Below are 20536 nucleotides of genomic sequence, written 5' to 3' on the forward strand. Positions count from 1 at the left end.
ATATGGATGTCAAACTGTTTCTGTCTTTGTGAAAACATTTAAAAACCAGCGTTTTTCTTGAGTGTGCAGTTATTTAAATTCCCACAGGGAACACAGAAATATTTATCCTTAATCCTACCGACCTCAGAGGTAAACTTTTTGTCATATCTCACTGGTGCTTTATTCTATAAGCACAATTTTCCACAACTTTGTTGATCAATGTTTCTAATGATTTTATGAATATTTATTGCGATGCCTGATGGTAGAGTAAATATTACTGGGAGCATTATCAAGTGTGAGGACTCAATTCTTCTACTCTGACATGCATCCAGCATCTAGTATTTATCACGTTTGGGTGTGCATGTCTTGGTAAACTTAAACTATTAAATCATTCAGTTCTAACTATGCAGTTTCAATAGATTAAACTATTTATTGATTGAGAGGACACAGAGTGTATTTTTGTTTTACACATTAGGCAACTTAAGTGTAACTTCTCTGAAACAACATTATGTTTATTTTTTCAGACAGCATTAATTACATCATTAAAAATGTCATAAGAAAGAAAATAGTTAACATTTTGTTACGGTGGTTGTTCCTGAGAGGTGTCTATTCTTGTGGGTTCCCAGGGACTCCGGCCCTGTATGTTAAATATGTCGGTCAGATGGGGGTTAAACTTACAAATGATCCAAAATGGCACTGAAAACATTAGAGAGGACAGATTCTCTTTGGATTAACAGCAGGCGAAAGCTGAGCTAAAGCAGAACCAGTTCATGGGAAGTCTTAAAATCCAGTCAAAACCTGCTCCCAGCAAACCACATTTCTGGACAGAGAGAGAATGCCTCTGACATTATGTAAGATGGGAATGACATGGCTTGACATAATATGTGTATTTTACAGATACTTCTGTTATAAACGGCTTCTTTTAAGTATCACCAGCGCTGATTAGCTTATTGGTGACTTTTTCTCTTTCCTGTAATGTTCTTCTCATGGTAAAAAAAAAAAAAAAGAAATCAGTTGAGAAACTCAGTTTCAGTGCAGCTGTCTTTATGAAATTTCTGATTTTGAATCAAACTCAAAATCTTAAGCTTTGAAATGAACTTAAAAAAAAGTTTCCCAATTTCAAATCTTTTGTTTGGATGATTTACTTTTCTTCTTACAAAACACTTGGGTTCAAAAACAATGAAAATAGGATTTAAAACACTTTTTTTTTCCATGTCTTGAAATTCTAAGTTTTCTCAACTTTTTTTTAGTGTTGCTGTTAAAAAAAAAGATAAGGCAAAGGCAATGAATACATAAATAATGCATTTATTACACTTAAGCTCAAACCCTAAAAATAAAACATTGTTGTCCTGCAGAGCTTTCAACATACAGGTGTTTTAAATATAAAAAACCCAAATTTTCAACAAGGCATTTTGGGGAAATGAAATTGTTTATTTGGCATGATGGCTACCAGTACCAAACCAGTGCCATATTTATTTTTTCTAGTAGTCATTGGATAGAAACTTGAACAACAGCTGCAGCAGCAGCAGCTACAAAACAGAAATCAACATTTCAGTTCAGCTGGTGGTTGTTTGGGTCAGTGTCTTATCATTTATTAATAACTTTGGGGGAGCTGAAAACCTTTTCTTTCAAAATAAGAGTAGAATACCAGTGAAAAAAGTTCCCTGGTTGTGTCTCAGCGTGGTCAGAAGAAGCACAGGCCACTGTGCTGCTGCTGATAGCTGATATACGACTGGATGAGAGAGTCGGGGATCCGGGGCTTCACAGTGTTCAGGGCACTTTCAAAGTGTCTGGCCTCGACGTGCTGAGCTTTGATGTCCTCCTGTAGGGCCAGGAGGGCAGCCTCTCTGCATACTGCTGTTATCTGGGACAGGAAACAGACACAGATATTCAGCTGTCAGGCAGAACGCTCCATCCACTGAACACCAGCGAGTCATGAGAGCACAGGCCGATCGACCTCAGCGACGGGGCTGATGATGGTAGACGTGTTTCAGTTAATGGAAAAGCATTTCCTGCAGCTCTCTCAGGGAAATGTATTCATCTTTGCCTGATATTAGACTGAATTGTAAACTCGTTACACTCAGTCGACGAAGGTCTGGACGAGAGCAACGCAGGACACATACAAATCAAACAGTACATATTCAGTTTATTCTAAAGTGGGTGAGCTGAGGAAAACTGAATTACAGCTCGTCCTCACGCTGCTTCAACAACCACCAGCTCTGGTTTGGTTAAAATAATCCCTTTATTCACCGAGGTAGAAGTGAAAATATTCTGGCTGTACATGCAGATTCTCTGTGCTGCTCCTCTGATGTCAAACCTCGCTCTCGCTCCTCTGTCGACAGTTGTGAATGAAGCGGTGAATAAAGGGCTTATTTCCACCAAACCAGGGCTGGTGATTGTGGAAGGTGGAAGGACGAGCCGAGGCGATTTTGGCGAGTTTTATTTTGTTTCTGTCGAGTTTGAATGAAGATGATGATGTTAAAATTACAGTTTAGCACAGGAAGCCTTGTTAGTTTGGCAAGAGCAATGAAACAGCTGTTTCTGCTTAAACAAAACAAATCTTACTCTTTAAAAAAGGTCTTTTATTATAACAGTTAATTTCCTTTATTATGATAATTGTTATTTTAATTAATTTTCTATGTTTTATTATTTATTTGAGTTTTCCACTTAAGAATATTGATATTGGATCTATATCTGATGCCTATGTTATAGTATGTTCTTGGTCTTGATATATTTGATATTGCAGAAAGATCAAAGTTTGCAGCATAGTGAACAAAGCAGTGCATGGATAAAATTAGCCTATAAATATAACAAACCTGAGCCTTCCAGAGGCAACAACAAGCACTTTTATTGGACTTACTTTGATGATGCGCGGTTGTGCAGGGAGGGAGGGATTACATTGCAGCTTAGTTCTGCTTCTGTCGTCTGCAGCACTCTCCCTCAATAGTGGACCAGTTTCAAAATGCCCCATTAGTTACTTAGACACAAAAAGATCGGAAAATAGGGTCCAAGTTGAAAAAATACCAAAATTACCCTTTAACTGCATGCTCTGGAAAAGACGAGCTAAACGACCGGAGTACAGCGTGTGCATTTTTTCAGGTGCAACAAGTTTATGTGGGTCTTAAAAATGAACATAATCAGATAATAATAATCACTTAAATAATAAGTTTACAGCTTGAAAGGAGCTGACAGCGTCACAAGAAACATTTTGGAAAAGAGAAAGTGGAAATTTAGTTTAGGCCCCGGAGACAAAAATATATCTAATAATCTCATTAGATGTCTTGTGTAGCCAAAGAACCACATGTTGTTGGAACACGAGTTAACTCACGAAGTTTACTTTTACTTTCGATGTTTGCCTTCTCTTGTTTTCTTAAACCTTCAATCTGTAATGTCACAATATATAGGTAAAAAATGTTGTTTTCTGGGTCTGCCCTTTCAGATTGAATCTAATTGTATTATTTCTAAATACAAGCCAACATTTCTGATCCACCATGTCCAAAGTGTAAAACCAGTCCTCCTCCTGTCGCCTCTTTACTACAGTACTGAAGGAATTATGTAACAGCTGACATGGAGGAGCGCTGCAGTCAGTACGGGTGACCTTTGGGAGAGATTCTGCACACGGCAGAGGAGTGACTCACTTCCGAATTGGTGGCGATGGATGATGAAGGCCAGGCACCTTTCCCAGCAGTGCCACCCTCCTCCCTTTCTAGAAGCACAGCTTTGTTCTGTGCCGGGGCAGCTTACACAACTCCCTTCCAACAACAGCCTCGCAGGAAACTATTCGCCTGTACAACCACTGATAACGTCTGCTGGGAGGTTAGTGGGACAGGCAGGCAGTCATGTGACACAGCAGAGCTGTGGAATATTGAACGGTGAAAGTATGCATGTAGAGCAATGTGGGTGCACTGAAATTGTTCACTGGACCGAAGCACCGCTGGTCGCTGCCCTTCTCTCTGCAGCTGCACTGGCACACTGCGTGACATGCAAGATGATACCAATATTCACATGTAGGCCTGGGCTTCACTGTCCCTTTACACTGGATGTGAGGTCCTGCAGTTTTGCACCATCATCTTAAATTTGAGCTTATTATTGTCACATTTTATTTAAAAAAAAACAGAGCCTTTTTGCCAGTTGGAGATGCATGTATTAGCAGTGATCATATAACAAAGACTAAAGTTAATTGTCATATTTAGTCTGGGACTATGAAAATGTCCATCACAGTTTCTCTAAGTCCAAGATTTTTTAAGTTTTTAAATTTCTTATTTTGTCAAAAACCCAAAGATATTCAGTTTAATATAATAATACATGGAGAAAAGCAGCAAATATATGGATATAAGAGGCTGAAACCAGAATTTTCTGCCATTTTTGCATGAAAACTTACCTTAATGATTGTCAGAATAGATAATATTTTAATTCTTTTTGACCTCTTACTCAGTCGGGCAAGTGAGTTGCTAAATTAACAAGCCTAACATGGCATTTTACTTGTTTTGGGTAAGTGAGCAAGCCCTAGCGTAACCGTGGTAACCCATGTCATTACACCTGGCAAAGTGAAACCTCGTTGTCATTACTGCATTGCATTGTGGGATATCCATGCCAGCGCATTGTTCTGTGCTTGCTTACTAATATTCCCTGGGAAGTAGCACCTGGTATACTAATTTCATACTAAGATTTCAGACATGCTAAAAGAAATCTCACATACTGTTTTAGAGTACTAAATAGCATAAGTATGAATTTTGCCATTCAGCTATGGTGGTTTCCTAACACAGGAAAATTATAGATGAGGAAGAGTCCTTATTTCTCTTGTCTCTCTTTTCTTATTTTAAGAACGGGTTGGCTTGACCTCACTATCATTTTATTCTTTTAGCTGATAGAGTGCAACAAACCATCTGGCTAATGTTTGCAAGTTAGCTAAGCTAGTGAAAGTAGCCTGTTAGCATTCTGGTTAATGGTCATCCTGCTCCCAGTCCACTATTTTCTACTGCTTTCTACTTATTTTCTTTCAAGAATATAAAGTAACATTTCTGATGCGACAATTTGAGGAAAATAAGTGGGTTGGAACCTCAGTCAGCTTTCTCCTTTCCTGTTTAATTAATTTTATGAAAACTAACTAAATAATCTATATAAGCCAAGAGCAAAATGCTAGTTAGCTAGTGTTTTGCTATGCAGCAGTAGCTCACTAGCTAGCTAATCTTTGTTCATCTTCAGCTGGCTAGTTACATCTGAGAGCTAATTTTAGCAAATCAGTGTTAACTAGCTAGCTAATCCACATCAACCATTCGCTAGCCAGTTATCTAACATAGTTAACTTAAGATGTGACTTTATATGTGATTTCAGCAGGTTCCCCAGCAAAATCTTATCATCATCTTCAAAATGTGGCTTTCTATTCTTCAACATAGACCAGTGGAGCACGTAGCATATCTAAGTACAGGAAACAGGAAAGGAGAAAGCTGATCCACCATGTATGAGGCTTGCGTAACTGTCATTGGAGCACAGTGCCCAAAGGGGCGGGGCTTATAAAGAGTAGCTAGCTTGCAAATGTTACAAGCTTTGCCAGGCTGTCTTCATTCAAACATGTCTGCTAATACTGCACAACAAACTCAACTGTCTTTGGGGAAAAAAAAGACATCATGAAAAGGTTTCATGACAAAATTAGGTTTTGATTGATAACAGAATTCTTTATTGGTTTTATTGGTCTGCAAGTGGTAAGTTACAGCTGGACTGTCAGTGTAGTTTATAGTAAGTACTGGCCCCTCAGAAGACGTAAGAATAAAAAGTAGTAAAAGCACAGTGAAGCATTTCAGTTTCTTCACTTAACGGAAGGATTTTTTTTTTTCCGTTAGCTCGTTACTAATGCTCAGTACTCCTCCAACTGAGGTCATTCTTTAAAACCATTTTCATAACCTTTCACACATCAAAAGTATAACGGAGCGGTGAAAAGTCTTATTCCAATCCAAATATTAGATTATCATTCAATATTTGAAAAAAATTAATTGATCTTTACAAAGCTAAAATTATAGTAGGCTAAATGCAGTGGTTCTCAAGTAGGGATCTGGTCCATAAAAAAGTTTCAAGATCCATTAATTTAAGCTTTCATGGTATAAAAAACCTTTCTTTATTTTTTCCTTTTATTTTTTTGTATAAAAGACTTCATAGTTCAACAAGTAATCTTCAAACATTAAATTAATCTATTAATATCATATTCAAGATAGGCCTATTATTGTCCTTTTTATTCATATTTTAAATTATATTTTTTGTTGAATATCATTTCAAATAATCAGAATCCACATTTTATTTTATGTAAAACACACTCGCTTGGTGTGTGTATGTAAGTTATGGGTATTCTGTGTTGAAACGGTGCAAATATTTTTGAATACATGTCTAAAATCTTTGTGATACATTCCTCTTTTACATAACTAAGTAGAAGTGTAAAAAAAAAAAGAAAAAAGAAAGCTACGTCAAATTATTCCAAGGGACATAAGTGAGGTGGTCCCCGGTTTATTTATTTATTCTCAAAGACTGGGTCGTGACCCACAGGTGGATAACAGGAGATTTTATTTGGGTCCCTAAATAAATAAACTCTGTAACTTTAAGATTTATATCTGCAGAACACCTGAACCCTGTTTTACTAGTGAGGACAAAAGAGGAGCCTGTTCATTTTGTCTAAATGCACTCATTTTGTAATATTTCTGGCCTGTTAACTCTCTTCTTTTTCATTTCTAATGTTTTAATGCACATACATTTTGAATCAAGATAATAAAGTGTGATGCAGAAATGGCAGTAAAAATGGTCAGAAACGTTCATTTATGCATGAATGATCTCCTCCCAGAATTTATTGATCAGGCTTCTTGTGACTTAGATCATGACGGTTTGTCATTTTTAAAAATTGGGTTCTCTGGAAAAAAGTTTGGGAAATACTGTTTTAAGGCTTAGCTGAGAAAAAAATGACAACCTCTGAGCTTGTGGAAGCAAGTATTAAGAGTAGCCTAACATTCTTAAACTGCATTAAAGATTTAAAGCCAAGCATTTAAATCATCACATCTGAATGAAAGTATCCTGAGAAAGTCAGATCATGTGAAACAGATACAATTCACAGACTCGGTGGAGACAGGAAAAAAACATGGCAGAGGTCGTCAACTGATAAAGCACATGGCGGTCATGGCGTTTTTCAAGGCTCGAGAGTAAAATGAGGGGAGATAGCTGCTTGAGTGTGCTCTGGCCCAGCGAGCATGCACAGCTCAGGACAGGTGCTTTGCAGATGTCAGGATGTGAGGCCTACCCGCCCCCCCGCCCCAGCCCCTTCTTCTTCTGTTTCAAGCCAATGAGCAACATGATTTAAGTAGGGTAAACACACAGGGCCGGGTTAATTCTGTATGAGGGTTTCCCATCATTCAAGTCATTTAGGCCTGTCAGTAATAATGATGCAAAACAATGAGGCCATGCATCCCGGTTCCCCTGTTTACAAACGGAGCGAGGGGCGAGGGAGCAGAGAGAGATGCCACATGTTGAACAATGTGATTTAGTGTCGTTTCCAAGCAACATCCATAAACAGGAACAGACAAAGTTTGCAGCACAATCAAACTGTAATTTCTTATTTACGTTGAAACTCGACTTACAGGACATGTTAGCCTCCTTGTGCCTAAATCTCATGATTCAACAGTTAATAATTATTTGGTTGTTTACTTCCACAACACCCCTCGGGTTTATTAAAAAAAAATAAAAAAAAGGGGGGCGAAAAAAAAAAAAGAGTCCAGAGCTGCTCTGAAGTACACAAATGACTAACACACACACACACACACACACACACACACACAGGCCCCCACATTCATGCTCGCTGGGTTTATGAGCTGGTCTGTGAAGGCGATCAACAAGCCAGTGTTTCCCGCTGTGTGTTTGCCCGTACAGGCCTTGAAAAAAAAAATAAAGCCACAAAGGCAAACAGGGTGAGCGAAAGAGCCGGTTTGTTTGTAAACGTGAAGGCATTCCTAGGACGGAGCCAAAAGTCCAGCGCCCCCCCCCCCCCCCTCCAGCACCACCCTGATACCCCCGACCCGCCACCACCCCTCAGAAAGCAACCCCTAAAGATGGGCCCCCCGCGCTCCTGAGAGGGGAAAAAAGAGGAGGAAGGAGAAAAACTGCAAATGCACAGAAATGAGATTTGTGTGGAGTGGGGGGCAGGGGGTGGTGGTGGTGGTGGGTGGGGGGGGGGGGGGGGGGGGGTCGGTGGCGAAGAGTGCTGACTTGTGGCAGGCCAAATAAATTATAGATCTCTCTCTTTTTTTCTGAATTTTATTGCGATGCAGACTTTATTTTTCATTCCCTTCATAAATTATGTCAGCAATCACTTAAATATATGGAGAGGGCTAAGCTGATGCATTGCAGTGGCTGCTCTCTGGTGATGTGGGCGAGCTTAGAGTTCCTGGACGTGGCACGCAGCCAGTCGTAAAAGGCAAAGCAAACGAGAAAAAAAAAAAAAGCCATCATCAAGAGCCTCTCAGTTTGGAGACGGGGCTAAAACTTGCTGACTCAAGATGACCCAAAAGCTGGCCTGATAGCGAGCTGAAGGGAGAGCGTTTCTGATGACGAAGCAAAAAGTGTTTAAAGTAACAGTCTGTACAGTAAGAGCTTCCATCACAGCTCAGGTTCAACAGTAACGCCTGTGACTGGAGCCCAAATATTCACTGACTCATTCTTTTCCATTTATTTATTCAGCAGATGTTTGCTGATGGTACAAACATTCTCTGTGACACCCTGAGTTTCTTATCAGAGATCTTCACACATCCACTCTGCTCCTGAACAAATAAGACACGAGCCAAGTTAGCCTGGACACACACCATATTATATATTACTCATTCTTGAGAACTGGGACAAAACCATATTTTGAGGGGGGTTTGATTTTTACTCTGCTGGAAAATACATTTTAAAAGATCAAACTCGTGGCTATTTAAGGGCCCGGCGCATGATCAGCAGTAAAAATGCTTTGCGCTGGCTGTGCCATTGTTTTCTTATGGCATGAGTTCAAATGATTCAACTTTGACCTTGTTTGCTGCTGACTTTTCAAAGCGAAACCAATGAGATAACAGCTGTATGTGGCGATGCAGGCAGAAGAGACCACAGCTGTATGGAAGTGACACATGCAGAGCGGGGAGAAACTGATGGTGGAATCTTGAAGGGAACCCCAGACCCACGGAAGATCTAGCGGGAGTGATCATTTTGGAACGTCACAATGAAGGAACAACATGCATAAATTTCACGTGAGTTTGGCTAATCAAGGGTTCCCTTCCAGACTACGGTTTTGCTAGTACACATAATGCCTGTGTGAGTCCGGGACAAATTTCATTTGCAACACAGTAATAGTGAGCAGCTATTTTTTAAAAGTGTCTCAGAGGCTGTCAGTCCTCTGCAGCGGCTGACGGTTCGATTCCCGCCTGTAACCCATTTGCTGCATGTCATCCTCTCTCTCTACCCCCTTTCCTGTCATATCTTCAGCTGTCAATTTTAATTTATAAAATTATTTTAAAACAAAGCTGATACACAGTACCACAGTTTGACACCCATGTTATCAGTAGATATTGTTAGTTTTAGATTTCTGAAGGCTTTTAACACATTTTTTAATTGTCTGAAACTGTGAATTCTTGTCTGGGACGCAGGTGTTTTCTGACAGAGCAAGTTTAGAAACTGAAAAAATTAAAGCAAACCAAAATGTTAAATACTTGATTCTGATTGGTCAATCACAGCATTCTAAGGACTGTTATAGTAGACCGCTGCTTTGTAAAACAGACAAACAGGCCATTGCTATGGACACAGTTCTGATCACAGACTCTAGAGGAGCAAAAAATCATTCAAGAAAAATATTTTTAAATCAACATTTTGCGCCAAATTATTTTAAAATAAATAAGAACGACAGAGGACGGACAGATGTGATAAAAACTTTATGTAGAGAGAGTAGACAGAAGCAGTAGTATAAAAACAATATGGAGAAAATAAAAAGTAATGTATAATATAAGGCATGTAAAGTATAATATTCATTTCATCACTTCTTGTCCTGACCAGAAGCATAAAACTTTAAGCTTAGAGCTCCTTTCTACACCACCGCCACCACCAGCAGAAATGTCCGGAATCCTTGTGTCAGTCATTCCAACTTAATAAAATGTCAGCAGAGCCTCTTAAACCGCAGAGCTTTTAAATGGGTCGCTGGAAAAGTGATAGATGCTCAATTGGAGCCCCACCACATCCTTGTTTCCACATATTCCCCTAATGACAAGTTTCCCCTGGTGGTTCTCAAACCCCCACTGAAAAACCAAGCCTCTCATGCATGAATGTACAAACACACACATACTCATACACTTGAGCACTAAAATCTATGAGGGGACAAATGTAAGTCTTGCTGAAATTTTGTTCCCATTGTTCTTCACAATTGCTGTCAATAAGACTTGAGAGCGGGAGGGGGTCCGACGACCATAATGACATGTTTTCTGGAGGCTGGCAATCACATTTACCTCCAGTCTTTTGGTCATTTCATTCAGACAGAAAAGAACGTGTTTCAGAACAGATGAAGGGTTGGTCAAGCTGTTGACAGTAGAGCACAGGACAAGAGATGACAGTCCGAGAGTCAAAACACTAGAAAAACCGACAGGGTTAAAGAGTCCATCATGCAGGTCTAGACTCTGGATCCTGGTTCAACTCAAGTGTTCCATAGCATGAAGAGAAATACGGAACAATTTCATTTGCAGAGAAAGATGGACACCGACTGACATCAAAACTTAATTTTATAGACCAGTTATTCCCACAGACTGGGGTCGAGACTGGGTTGGGTCCCCTAAAAAATAAAAGACTGTGGAGCAAATTTAGCAAAATTGAAGAGTTATATCTGCAGTACATCTTTTAAAAAAACATTTAAAATATGCTCAAGTGCCACTTCTGGAGACGCTCATATGGTATTGATCTGCTACCTAGTGTATATGCGTTCAGTGGTAGCTAACAAAATCGGGATGCATCCTGGGACAGGTAGTTAATGGACACTATACTTCCATATCACAGCATAGAATTGTATCGCACAGATTATATTCTTTGCAAACTCTCAGGGGCCTTGAGTTTGACACGTGCTTTAAGGCTTAAATTGCACCAAAACCTTTATTAAGGTTAACAGATAACTTATTTCTTTATGTATCAGTAATAAACCATTACTAGGAACTTTTAAGTTGCCAGGCATGGATGTATGAAAAAGAATTGAATAAAGTGTTACTATGAAATTGCCTAGTGGCCAATAAAACTGAAAAAGTCACTTGCTGTGAGCTGGCTAACTTCTGGTTTATCCCTCTGCTAACTTATATAGGGATAAACTGATTTAATTGTGTGTTTCTCTTCTCGACTTTCCAAATGTTATCAGACTGAATGGACCAAAGTCTGATAGTGGAATGAGTCACAGAGGGGTTGTGATGCTCAAAAAATGTGCGCACTGTTTAAGAGCTGATTCTTCCACAGTGTAAGTATATGGGAAAAAGTTGGCCACAAGGTTGGCCCCGATGGCAAATTGATTTCAAAGCCTGGCACACTTCATAGTGGCCAAACCGTGTCATTACACTTCACCTGATGCACAGTAATCTTGTAATTATTTAAATGATTAATCAATTATAATAGTCAGTTACATGTGACTAAGATCTGATTTTTTCATGACAGTGTGAACAGCACAAGTCACATGGAATCTCACCTTTTCAAATCAGATTTGGACCAGTTAGGCTACATTCAGTGCTCAATTCTGATTTATTGCTCAGATCCGATTTTTTTCATTTTGCTTGTTCAGATTATCCTTTAAATGTGGCCAATATCAGATCCCAGAGAGTTTGACTTTTTCTGGTTTGTTGCTGGGTTGTTAAAAAAATGAAAAAAACTTTTACCACTCACTTTCTGGAAAACAGCTGTAGCTACCTACTCAACATTTACAACTGTACATTTGGTGGATTACAGCAAAAAAAAAAAATTAAATAAAATCCACAGTTAGTCTGACCCATTAGCCTTTATTAATGATTAATATAATATTTATTACTGTGAGCTTTATGGCTGATTAGAAAGTGAGAAATATGTGTATCTATTAGTGGATTATTAACTGCAGACTTGATGGCTTCAGTTTTATAATATGCCATTGAGTTTATTGTAAATAATTAATAGAGGTTAATGGGTCCAGCTTTCTAATAACCCATTGATTACAGATGTCAGTGACTATATAAAGATTTCTTACAATAAAGTTTTTATAAAGAGCTTATTATTTTTTTGAAGAAATGACTGATTAATGATTTTATTAGAAAGTGGTTCCAGGTTTTGCTTTAGTATCCAATTTTAAATTGTAGTATTGTGACAGCGAAGCCATTTTAATGGGGCTATGACATCAGGACGGGCACGTGCAGGGCTCATTTTGCTCAGGGCTGCACGCCCTCGCTCGCCTCCCGCGCTCCCAGCCATTAGGGTGCCACAACATGAAACTCTGGATACAACAGCGGCCTTTATGCTCCATTGGTCACTGCGCTGCACTTTCCTCTGTAGCCACAACTACACCCTATATCATGCCGCTCGAGTGCACACAAGCGATACCACGTTGGATGTATATATACTGTATGCAGAGTGATATACTACAGCACGTCCGGCGCCGTATGTGAGGTCCTGTTGTCCTTGTAAGATAAGGCAACACAAAAATTTAACGACCCCGCGGAGGAAATTAGGCCACTGTTGCAGCAAATGGTAACAAGATACAGCAAAGAATAACAGAATATAAATAAGAACAGAGCAAAGTGGGGGTTACATAAACACACCCGACACTTTTTAGCACTAGAACATGGCAAGAAGAAATATATGAGAGGAATAAAAAGTTACGAGAATCAACATTTAGAAGGCAGAGGAAAATAGTGACAACAAAAACATTTGGTGCTTTTGAGCTTAAGGAAAAATATGAGAATTTACCAAGAAAAAAAAGATATGTGTAGCATGAAAAGGGGAAAACTGTCTGTCAGAGAAATAAAGTATATAAAGGCATAAGACATGGTTGATAATAACAGGCTACAGCCCTGCAGCTCTTTGTGCTCAATTGTGATTCATTGCTCAGATCTGATTTTTTTTGTTTGGCTGTTCACACTATCTTTTAAAAGTGGCCCATATCAGATTCCAGTGTGAACCAGTCACAGTCCTTAACTGACCCACATCACAAATAAACAATCACAAAGACTCAACACCAGGTGTGCTGTCATGCAATAGTAAACATGGACGCCATTTATGAGTTGATGTAATGTGCAATAACACTGCAATAGTTTGTGCAATAATTCAATTGAACGGTCCATAGATTATTATTTATTTATCTGATGCACATTAATGTACATAACTTTCTTATCTATTTATTTTCTCTTCCATTTTCACCTGTTTTTACATACTTGTGTATACATTTCTGTTACACTATTGTTATACTTTTTTTGCTATACGTTGTAGTAGAATGTACATATTTGTGTAGACTTCTATTTTCTTAATTTTTCCACTGTTATATAGTCTACTATTACTAAACGGGGGCATCTGTAATGTGAGAAAATTGCCCCCCGGGATCAATAAAGTATATCATATAGCCTCCATGTTTACTTTTGTACACAGCGTGCGTGCGTGAAGCCTTTGTTATTGTTCTTTAGAACTTGTGGGTCATTTCAGGACCGCAGCCAGATCAGCCTGGAATCTCACATTCTCGTATTGCCCCCCAGGATGATATGAAAAGGCAAATTTAAAAAAAAAAAAAATCAGATCTGAGCAATAAATCAGAATTGAGCACTGAGGTTTGCAGTGTGAATGTAGCCAAACTGGTCCAAATCTGGTTTGAAAAGGTGAGATTCTATGTGACTTGTACTGTTCACACTGTCATGAAAAAAATCAGATCTGAGTCACACAGGAGCAAAAAAACTCAAGTCATGAGGATTGTCTGCTTGCCTAGGGAAAGTAAAATGTCATGTTGGGCAAGTAAATCTGGCAACTCACTTGTGTGACCAAGCAACTGAAAAAAAAGAATTAAATTATTATAATTGATTAATCATTCAAATATTTTTTAATGCAAAATGGCAGAAAGTCCTGTCTACAGCCTCTGACAAAATAAGATGTCACCTTGGACTTGGACAGTGATGGACTTTTTTTTTTTTTTTTTTCTATTTTCTGACATGTTTTATTCAGATGTTGCAACCCTAGATGAAGCATGACAATCAACTTTAGTCTGTTGTTATTAATAACCACTGAGAAAACACTTCACACAGGGACAAGTAAAACTTGACTTTGGGCAAGTGATTTCCTGGCCCGGTAAGTGAAAAAAAGCATCAGGTATGAAAATATACAGCATTTACCATGTGTGAGAATTATTTAAAGGGATAGTTCACTCAGAAATGAAAATTCAGTCATTATCTACTCACCCTAATGCTGACTGAGGGTCAGGGTTATATTGTTAGTCTACAAAACACTGCAGGAGTTTCACAGGAAAACAGTGTTGCAAAGTCCCCCAAACAATGGAACTGAATGGTGACCAGTACCCCCATACTGCTTGTGTGGAAAAATCCAAGTCTCCTAAAGTCCCGACATGTCATTTGCACACCGTCACACCACACACAACCAGTTCAGACAGTGTGCATGTGCACATAAACATGGCTCCAAGCTAAGGATCTACAGTGAAGACAAATAAAAAAAAATTCAATTGTTTATTAAATATATGAAAACTGGTCACCATTTACTGTTTGGGAGATTCTGCAACTCTGTTTTCCTGTGAAACTCTAGCTGTGTTTTGTGGACTCAAACTGAACCTGACCTTTTCATTTTTGGGTGAACTATCCCTTTAAAACAAACAAAAACTTTAGTAAATGTGCATCTTAACTCAGCACTACGGCTCCCATGTACTATACGTGTACCACAAACACACTGTGTATACACACATAAATGCACACCGATGCGTAAACCTGAAAGCATGCGGTGACACTCCAAAAATCTTTACATGCATCCTACACGTTCACAGATGGAAATCTGTTTCTTTCCCGCAGTATTTCCCTGGAGGAGGTGAGAAGTGGCGCGTGCCATGAGACAACCTGTTCAGCGCGACAAAAATAAACCCTTCTCCAGAGGTGGAGGGGTGAAAAAAAAAGAAAAAAAAAAAAGCTTGCGACTGCTGGCAGCACATACCAACGTTCTCAGGTCAAATCTGTCTGGTGTACTTTTCGCTTCCTACTTCAACAAAGGCGCTCAGTGAGTGTATCAGACGGCCTTAATGAAGGGCTTGTTAGCCGGGCTACCGGCAGCAGATCCACTAGACCCAGAGTGTGTGTTTACTATCAATCCGCCCTTGTGTCTACAGCAGGCTACATCCAGCACTCCCCTCCTCCTCCCTCCTGCCTCACCCCCTCCCCTCGCACACAAACGGCCACATTTACAGGAGCGAGCCCGGACTCCCCCCCCCCCCCCCCCCCTCCACAACCCAACACCACCTCCCCGCCTCCCACAAAACCTCTCCTCCATCACTCCACAAGTCCTGCACACATACATTTACAGTGCACCACACACACACACAACACACTGCACTTGCTCACATACACTTCATAATGCACTGAACATGCATCAGCACACGTGTGTACATGCTCATACGTAACACGCTGCACTGGCAGGACCACACAGGTAAAGCATGGGGCCAGTGCGTTTACACACACTGTGCAAAAAAAAACATGCTACACAGAAATGTGTAACCACACATTCATGCACAGGTACAAATACATGTTCACCACACACATAAGTACTCTAATATGTACACGCCGGCATGCAAACATGTACAATATTTTATGAGGAAGTCATGTACAGAATATCTGTTTGGTCAACACTTTTTAACCCTCAGAGGTCACAGCTAGAATGAACAGTTTATTCTCTGATTCTTATGATTTACTTATCAATCATAACTTAAAAACAAATGACACAACTTGCCTCAAGTGCAAATTTTAGTCAGTCAAATCAATAATGTTTTACTATGATGAAATGCAAAAAGCAAGCAACTGTTATTATTGAAAACTGAATGATAGATCAGGTGGAGTGAAATTTTGTCATTATGCAGGCAGGACAAATGATAGTTTTTATCAGTGATTAATAAGGCTGCGATTATCTTCATTTACAATTTATCTGTCAATTATTTTCATGATTAGTTGTCGATTAGTTGTTTGGTCCATAAAATGCCAGAAAATGGTTAAAAGTGTTGATCAGCATTTCCAAAAGCACAAAGTGACGTCCTCAATGACTTGTTTTGTCCACAACCCAAAGTTATTGAATTTACTGTCAGAGAGGAGGAAAGAAACACGGAAATATTCACATTTGAGAAGCTAAAATTAGAGAATATGGAAAAAAAAGATTCAAAACAATTAGTCAATTAATGAAATAGGTAGCGATTCATTTAGTAGTTGATAAATAATCGATTCATCATTGCGACCCTAGTGATTAATTTACAGATTGTTAATAAATCCATTGTTGGGTCGATAAAACATCAGAAAACAGTAGAGCCCGACCAATACTGGATTTTTGAGGATGACGCCAATATTAGAGAGTAAAAACATTCCAATATTGATGCTGATGTTCTTTCTTTACATCTTTATACTGCAGATTTCTTTCTTTATATAAAATCCAAAATTACATTAAGGCAATGAGACAGGAAACTTTGACTGGTATTTCAAAAGTATAAATAATAATAATAAAAAAAAACAAATAGAACGACTTGATCTAAAAAAAATCTTGATATAAAACTACAATAATTAAAGAAATAAAAACATCAATCTGCATTACAGCTGTGCTATATAGGTCCAACAACATCGGCTAACCAGTAAACCTGAAATTGATTTTTCGTCTGACCAACAGTTTAAAACTTAAAGACATTCAGCTTATTATTATGTATGACAAGGAGTTGGAACTGGCTAATCTGTTGCATTCTTACTTGAAAATTGACTGAACTAACAATCGATTTTAAAATTGATTCCAGATTAAATTTCTGTCAGCCAACAAATTAAAGCTAACACCAGGAACGTTCATATTTTGTTGATTTTGGAGGCTTCTGTGGATAAAAGTGGGAGTCTTTCCACCATAACAACCACAAAATCAATAATAAGCTTGAATTAACTAAAAACCTCTTCCTGCTTCTTTTGAACTGGCTGATGTACGACTCACTGTAACTCTGCCTGGAAAAATGTAAACACAGACTGGTTTCATCTGATTTCAAGGAGAATACGACCTGGTGGAAGACATTAAGAATAACTCTACAGGAACAGACCATCTTCTTGCAGATGCTCTCATATACAGGAGTATTAAACTGAGACTGTTTCATAACCAGTTAAAACCAGTGATGGAAAGAGTATGAGAATCTGTACACAACATTGCTAAAATATTACTCAATTACAAGAAAAAGTACAAGTATTAGAAATATACTTCAGTAAAAGACTACTCAGAGTATTAGTTACTTTGAACCGTTAATGTCACGTCACCTCTGCAAACTAGGGTTGAAAATTTTGTGTTTTCCTGAACCAACAGTTGAAAATATATAATAATTTATCAGATACTAAACCTGTTTTTACCATCATTCTCATATTTTAGGTTTTTTTGGTAATTTCTTTTTCTCACTTTAAGTCTTAGACTGGCTGCAAATGGCTCCGCCAGACAAAACAGTGTCAAATGAGCTGTAATTACTGCAGTGTCTATTGACTGAATATCCATTTGGTTAAATTCTTGATGGAAATTAATTGATCAATGCTTAATCATTAACATCCTCACTCCAAACGTGTGCTGCTGTCGTATTTTGTTTCACTTTTCATTTGCATGTTTTTGTTTTCATTGGCCCCTTTGTAATCTGATTACCTTATTGACTTCTAAAATGCACATTAAAGGTCTGGACATCTTGCAATGCATCAAGTCTGAGTAAAAGTCTAGACATGTAAATCTACTCATAGAAGTACAAGCACCCGAAAAAAAAAAAAAAAAAAAAAAACTTAATTACAGTAATTTGAGTATTTGTAATTAGTTACTTCCACCCCTGGTTAAAAACGCCTTGTAGCTTTAATTCAATATCTAATTGTTTTAGCTTTGCTGTGCTAAAAAAAGCATAAATGATAATAACACACTGCTGAACTTGATGCTGTGGTAAATGATGACATTCAAAAATCAATGAAAACAGGATTTCAGGAGGTAAACAACAGCTAAACTCAAAGTAAAGGAAATGCATAACACACAAAACCACACGTACAAATTGTTACATAGCTGACATGTAATGCCAGAGATGGTATTGGCTCAAAGAGGGGCTCTTATGCAAATAACAAAACACAAACTCCCACCCCTAAACTTGCCCCAACCACACCACAGTATCACCACCGTCACTCCAACTCCCCGTCGCTGGAAAAAACTGAAAGAAGCCGCGCTGCATCCAATTTTCAGGGAGGAAATTCAATAATATATAAATCAAACGATGTCGGGGGTGCAGAGCCCAAACTCTCAACCAGAAATAAAATGCTTCATCCTCCGAAAAGGCAAAGAGGAAGTGTCTGCAGTGACATGAGAAACAAGGCCTGACCACAGCTCCATGTGAAACCTATTTAAGATTACAAGGCGAGAGAGGGTTAAAGAGAGGGAGGTGAGGTTAAGCATGGAGGGAGGAGAGTCACGTGGGGAGAGAGGGGGAGAACGGAAACATGGCACATGATCATAAATAGCAGAGTGGAGTGTGTGTGTGTGTGTGTGTGTGTGTGTGTGTGTGTGTGTGTGTGTGCGTGTGTGTGTGTGTGTGTGTGTGTGTGTGTGTGTGTGTGTGTGAGCTGTGGATGAACGTGCACATGCTTGTGCTCTCAGCAGAGGAATTTAGATTCCATAGAAAACTCTGATGATGAAAGTGTGTTCGCGTGGGCTTTTCCTCACCATATGTTACAGCTGAGACAATAAAGACGGAGGGAAGATATTACACATGAGTACTGCAGCACACAGAAAACTTCGTATGCAACAGAAGAAATGAGTAGGCCAGAAAAAAAATCATCTACAACTTCAGTATCGTGATACTACAGTAATGCTACAACACTAAGTCCACATTGTGGTTTTTATTAGAGCCTGACTGATACGTCGTTCCACTGACGGTAGTCTATCACAGCTTTATTTGTCTATATCAGCATCGGGTTATATGCTGTACATGTGTTTTTTTTAAATCTCTAATTATTAAAAATACTGGTGAAAGTTTACTGTTTCAGTGCCCTGATACCATTTTGGACAATGATGTTAATTGTTAAAGGGACTGTTCATCCAAATATGAAAATTCAGTCATTACCTGCTCACCCTCATGCTGATTGAAGGTCAGGTTTAGTTTTTTTTAAGTCCACAAAACACTGCTGGAGTTTCACAGGAAAACAGTGTTGCAGAATCTCCCAAACAATGGAAGTGAATGGTGACCAGTTTTCAAATGTGAAAAAAAAAACCCCAAAAAAACCCAACAGAATAAAAACATAAAATGCCTCCATACTGCTCATCTGGTGTAATCCAAGTCTCCTAAAGCCCCAACATGCCAAGTTGACAAAAAAAAAAAACAAAATCTTATTTCAACCATGTTTTTAGTCTGAATCTTCACTGTAGATCCTCAACTTGGAGCCACAGAACTGGTTGTATGTGGTGTGATGATGTGCAAACAGACTTCAGGAGACTTGGATTATGCCAGATGAGCAGTATGGAGGCATTTTATGATTTTTTCCAGTTGTTTTGACATTTGAAAACGGGTCACCATTCACTTCCATTGTTTAGGAGACTCTGCAACACTGTTTTCCTGTGAAACTCCAGCAGTGTTTTGTGAACTAACAAAATAAACCCAACCCTCAATCGGCATAAGGGTGAGTAGATAATGAGTGAATTTTCATTTTTGGGTGAACTATCCCTTTTAACTGCCTCCAGTAAATATGTTTATATGTGTTTTCTGGACACATTTGAGGGACCCTCGCAAAAAATGTATGTTTATGCATATATTCATATCAGATTCTATGTACCCAACATCCGATCAACAGCCGATATATCAATTTTTGATTTTTTTTTTACTCCCCAGTACCAGTATTGGCATCTTATCTTATCTTATTGTCTCACAGTGAACACAGTTCAGCTCTTGCACCAGTTTTGTGTTACTTAGTGTGAATATACTTAGTTGAGTTATAATCTGAGTGATAAAATACAAATTAAAATGTACGCCTCTTTTCATGCATTTTACATGAAATGAAATATCGCTCTCAGCGACTGTTGAAAACAGTCAACTTAATTATGTTATAGTGCAACTAGAGATGGTGGAAATGAATAGAATGGCCAGTTTAGTTCAAAACCAATAAGAAAACTAAAGTTAAACTAATAAGAACATTGCAGTCTGTGTTGATTTTACACTCAAACTTAGAATCAAACTTTTGTTCAGTGACAGACTGCTGAACAGCTCTCTATTTCCTGTATATGTTCTAGTTTAGATTCTTTATTACGCACAGACTTTATTTTCTCAAAAAAAAGTTGATCAGTGTCAACATGAAATATA

The 20536-nt window shown here is 38.6% G+C and overlaps 1 protein-coding gene across 1 annotated transcript in view; it reads right to left on the reverse strand.

Moving 5' to 3' along the window:
- Nucleotides 1–1378: 1378 nt before the first annotated feature.
- The window catches only part of afg2a (AAA ATPase AFG2A), a 215237-nt gene continuing 196079 nt past the window's right edge, over nt 1379–20536 (reverse strand). The window contains exon 17 of the mRNA XM_084719790.1: nt 1379–1843. Coding sequence (XP_084575916.1) covers nt 1664–1843 — 180 coding nt within the window. The 3' untranslated portion in view covers nt 1379–1663. The remainder of the gene's footprint in view (nt 1844–20536) is intronic.

The sequence above is a fragment of the Lutjanus erythropterus genome, chromosome 5 (genome assembly GCF_056507025.1).
Source record: "Lutjanus erythropterus isolate fLutEry1 chromosome 5, fLutEry1.hap2, whole genome shotgun sequence".
NCBI classification, from domain to species: domain Eukaryota; kingdom Metazoa; phylum Chordata; class Actinopteri; order Lutjaniformes; family Lutjanidae; genus Lutjanus; species Lutjanus erythropterus.